General features: G+C 29.6%; 1 protein-coding gene across 1 annotated transcript; it reads right to left on the bottom strand.

The window, feature by feature from the left end:
- Positions 1–912: 912 nt before the first annotated feature.
- On the bottom strand, positions 913–1,192 carry NUU61_004667 (uncharacterized protein; the record flags this gene model as incomplete). The annotated part of the gene is made up of 2 exons (XM_056655249.1): positions 913–1,027; positions 1,125–1,192. The coding sequence occupies 2 exons, from the start codon at positions 1,190–1,192 to the stop codon at positions 913–915; spliced, it is 183 nt and encodes a 60-aa protein (XP_056512056.1).
- Positions 1,193–4,051: the final 2,859 nt, after the last annotated feature.

The following is a 4,051-nucleotide window of genomic DNA, read 5'->3' as shown; positions in this document are numbered from 1 at the left end:
GGTTTAGGTGGACTAGTTAAACATCACTCTAAAGAACTATTATTTCTAGTAAAGTATACTTGGAATGTATCACTGAATAATTGTGGAGTTAATCAAGGATATCTTGATACAGCCTTACCTTCTGTTAATTGTTTATAAATAATAGTTAAGAAATATCATGTAGCTACAACACTAATAATAGAACCTATACTACTAATTAAATTTCAACCATAGAAAGCGTCAGGGTAATCACTAATTCTTCTAGGCATACCTTGTAAACCTAAAAAATGTTGTGGGAAGAATGTTAAATTAACACCAACAAATAAAATTCAGAAATGTACTTTAGCTGCGAACTGATCATAAGATAAACCTAATATTTTTGGTATTCAGAAATATCAACCGCTAAATAATGCAAAAACAGCACCCATAGATAATACATAGTGGAAATGAGCTACCACATAGTAAGTATCATGGAAAGCAACGTCAAGTGATGCGTTAGCTAAAACAACACCACTTAATCCACCTATTGTAAATAATACAACAAACCCTAATGCAAATAACATAGGAGGTGTTAAATGTAAAGATCCTCCGTAACATGTAGCTAATCAACTAAATATTTTAATACCTGTAGGTACAGCAATAATTAAAGTAGCAGCTGTAAAGTAAGCTCTAGTATCAACGTCTAAACCTACTGTATACATGTGATGACTTCAAACTATGAAACCCAATACACCTATAGACATCATAGCATAAACCATACCTAAATAACCAAATACATTTTTACTTGATGCTGCAGAAATTACTGTACTAATTATACCAAATCCTGGTATAATTAAAATGTAAACTTCAGGGTGTCCAAAAAATCAGAATAAGTGTTGGAATAAGATAGGATCACCTCCCCCTGCTACTTCAAAGAATGATGTATTAAAGTTTCTATCTGTTAAAATCATAGTTATAGCACCTGCTAATACTGGCAATGATAATAATAATAATACAGCAGTAATTATTACTGCTCATCCAAATAAAGCTAATTTGTGTAAACGTATTCCTGGACTTCTCATATTTAAAATAGTTGTTATAAAATTAATAGCACCTAACATACTACTAATTCCACTTAAGTGTAAACCAAATATAGCTAAATCTACACTAGGTCCACTGTGTGATTGTATACCTGATAAAGGAGGATATAATGTTCAACCTGTACCTGCTCCATTTTCTATTGTTGCTGAAAATATAAATAAAAGTAAACTAGGTACTAATAATCAAAAACTTATATTATTTAATCTCGGGAATGCCATATCTGGACCTCCTACTAATAAAGGTAGTAAAAAATTTCCAAATCCTCCGATTAATGCAGGCATAACCATAAAAAAAATCATCATTATAGCGTGAGCTGTTATTATACTGTTATATAATTGATTATCTGAAATATATTGTACTCCCGGTCCTGATAATTCTAATCTTATAAGTACTGAAAAAGCTGTACCTATTAAACCTGAAAATAATGAAAACATTAAATATAACGTTCCTATATCTTTAGCATTAGAAGATAAATATCATCTTTCTTGTCACTCCGTGGGTTGTTTGAAAGTTAAACTTGACGCAACATTTTCATTAGTTAATTCTATGTGTTTTACTGTATCATTACTTTGATAAGAAGAACTAGTAGAATAACTACTTTCCTGCGAATAGTTGGTTATAGAATTATTAACTGGCAAAACTAGTTATAATTAATTTTTTCCTAGGATAACTAAAAAAAAGTTACATATTAATGTATTTATAGAAATATATAGATATTTATATATACAATAAAAAAAATATTATAAAATAAAAAAATTTTTTAATTTAATTAAAAATAAAATAAAATAAACATACTGTAAGAAAAAAAATAAATGCTGTAATAAAATATAAAAATAAATATATAAATATTATAATATACTAAAAATATTTGTAAATATTTATTTAAGTATATATAAATTCACATAATTAAGGATATATTGAATGAAAGTATAATGAGTAACAAAAAAAACTTTGTTACCTAGGGAGGGTACCTAGAATCGAACTAGGATATACTATGCCACATACAGCCGTTCTACCATTGAACTATACCCACCTAATATAAGTAAAAATATTATTAAATCTAATAATATTTTTATTTATATGTTTTGTTAATAATTTTATTATAAATTAATAAATCTTTATAACGTATTACACATATCACATCTTTAAATAGACCCTTAATGTTAATAAATAAAAAAAAATGCTAAAATTATCTATAATTTAATAGCCAGAAGAGAAATTCGAATTCTCATTCTTAATTCATGAAATTATTGTTCTACCTATTGAACTATCCTGGCAAATATAATATTATTATATTTGTTTTATGTTGGGGCGACTCGAACACCCAATAGTAAATACCAAAAATTTATGACTTACCTATTAGTCGACAACATAAAATAAATTGCAAATATATATATATATAAATATGGATAACAAGACTTGAACTTGTAAAGTAAAAACTATTCCGTCCTAAGCGGAACCTGGTTACCAATTTCAGCATACCCATATATTATATACCCGTTTAGCCATATACCCGTGTTTTGCTCGAGATAAGATTTGAACTTACAACCTAATCAGCTTCAGTGATTCGCTCTACCAATTGAGCTTCTCAAGCCTTAATGTTTATGGAGTTATCAGGACTCGATCCTGAAATAACGATATGCAAAATCGCCGTTTTACCAGTTAAACTATAACCCCTTAATATATCCGAGAAACGATTCGAACGTTTACGACCTGCGTCACTCAAGCTTAAGTTGAGACTGTCTACCAATTCCAGCACTCGGACTATAAGACTAAAATGATTTGAACATTTACTCAAACCATCATGAGTGGTTCGCTTTACCGATTAAGCTATAGTCTTTTGCGGATTTAGGAGTTGCACCTAAAGCTTGTGGACATGAGCCACATATGTTTCTATTACAACAACCCGCATTTAACTTTATAACCATTTTAATTCAAAATCGTTTAGACTTTAAGAGATAGGCGATTTGAACACCTGACCTTTCGCGTGTAAAGCGACAGCTCTACCAACTGAGCTAATCTCTTTTATTTATTTAACCCAAGGGAGATTCGAACTCCCGCACTAACAGTGAAAATGTTATGTCTTAACCACTTGACCATTGGGTCTTTATTATAATTATACATACATATGTAAATATGTATTTAAAGCCTTATGCAAGTATCGCACTCACTTCTACCGATTACAAAACGGTTGCATTACTTTTATGCTAAAAAGGCTAAATAAAAAAAAATTTATGTGTAATTTTTAGTATATTAAATATTAGTACTTTATATCTAAAAATGTTACATTAGTACAACTAAAGCCTATGAATTATTATAATAATATATAATAATTATACTCGTAGTGTTCTTCTACGTTTAAAAGTATAATAAAGTTTGTTTCGCGTTTGAAATGCTTTCAACGCTTATCTTATATCGATGTAGCTTTCCTGCTATGCCTATAGGATCAAAAAGCTTTAGTATAAGCTCTCGATATATAAATATATATATATATATATATTTATATATACTATAAACAACAGGTAAACCATAGATCAACGTACCCAACTCCTTTCGTACGAAGGGGCTATCTCTAACCTACTTTGACTTCCTCTAGAAGATAGAAACCATACTGTCTCACGACGTATTAAACCCAGCTCATGTAGCTCTTTAATCGACGAACAGTCGAACCCTTCATGATTTCTACATGCACGAGGATGAGCTAAGCCGACATCGAGGTGCCAAACCGCGCACTCAATTTGTACTCTCTTGCGCAAATTAGCCTGTTCAATTTATGTTATCATAAAAGATTTTGCTTTTATTTCCATTTTTCTCAAAACGGTTCAGACTATTTCATCATCTTTATTAATTATTATTAAGAAAGGGAAAATTGAAAAAAATTTTTTTTTATATACTACTTATTCAACCTTTAACTCCAAAAGCTCCAACACGGGAAGTAGAATTTATCACAGAATGTTGAATATTAGGTTTATAGTTTTTTCTTATCATTGGT

This window comes from Penicillium alfredii (assembly GCF_028826965.1).
Source record: "Penicillium alfredii strain IBT 34128 chromosome Unknown utg000006l_segment0_segment0, whole genome shotgun sequence".
NCBI classification, from domain to species: domain Eukaryota; kingdom Fungi; phylum Ascomycota; class Eurotiomycetes; order Eurotiales; family Aspergillaceae; genus Penicillium; species Penicillium alfredii.
This window is presented reverse-complemented; position numbering and strand designations above follow the sequence as displayed.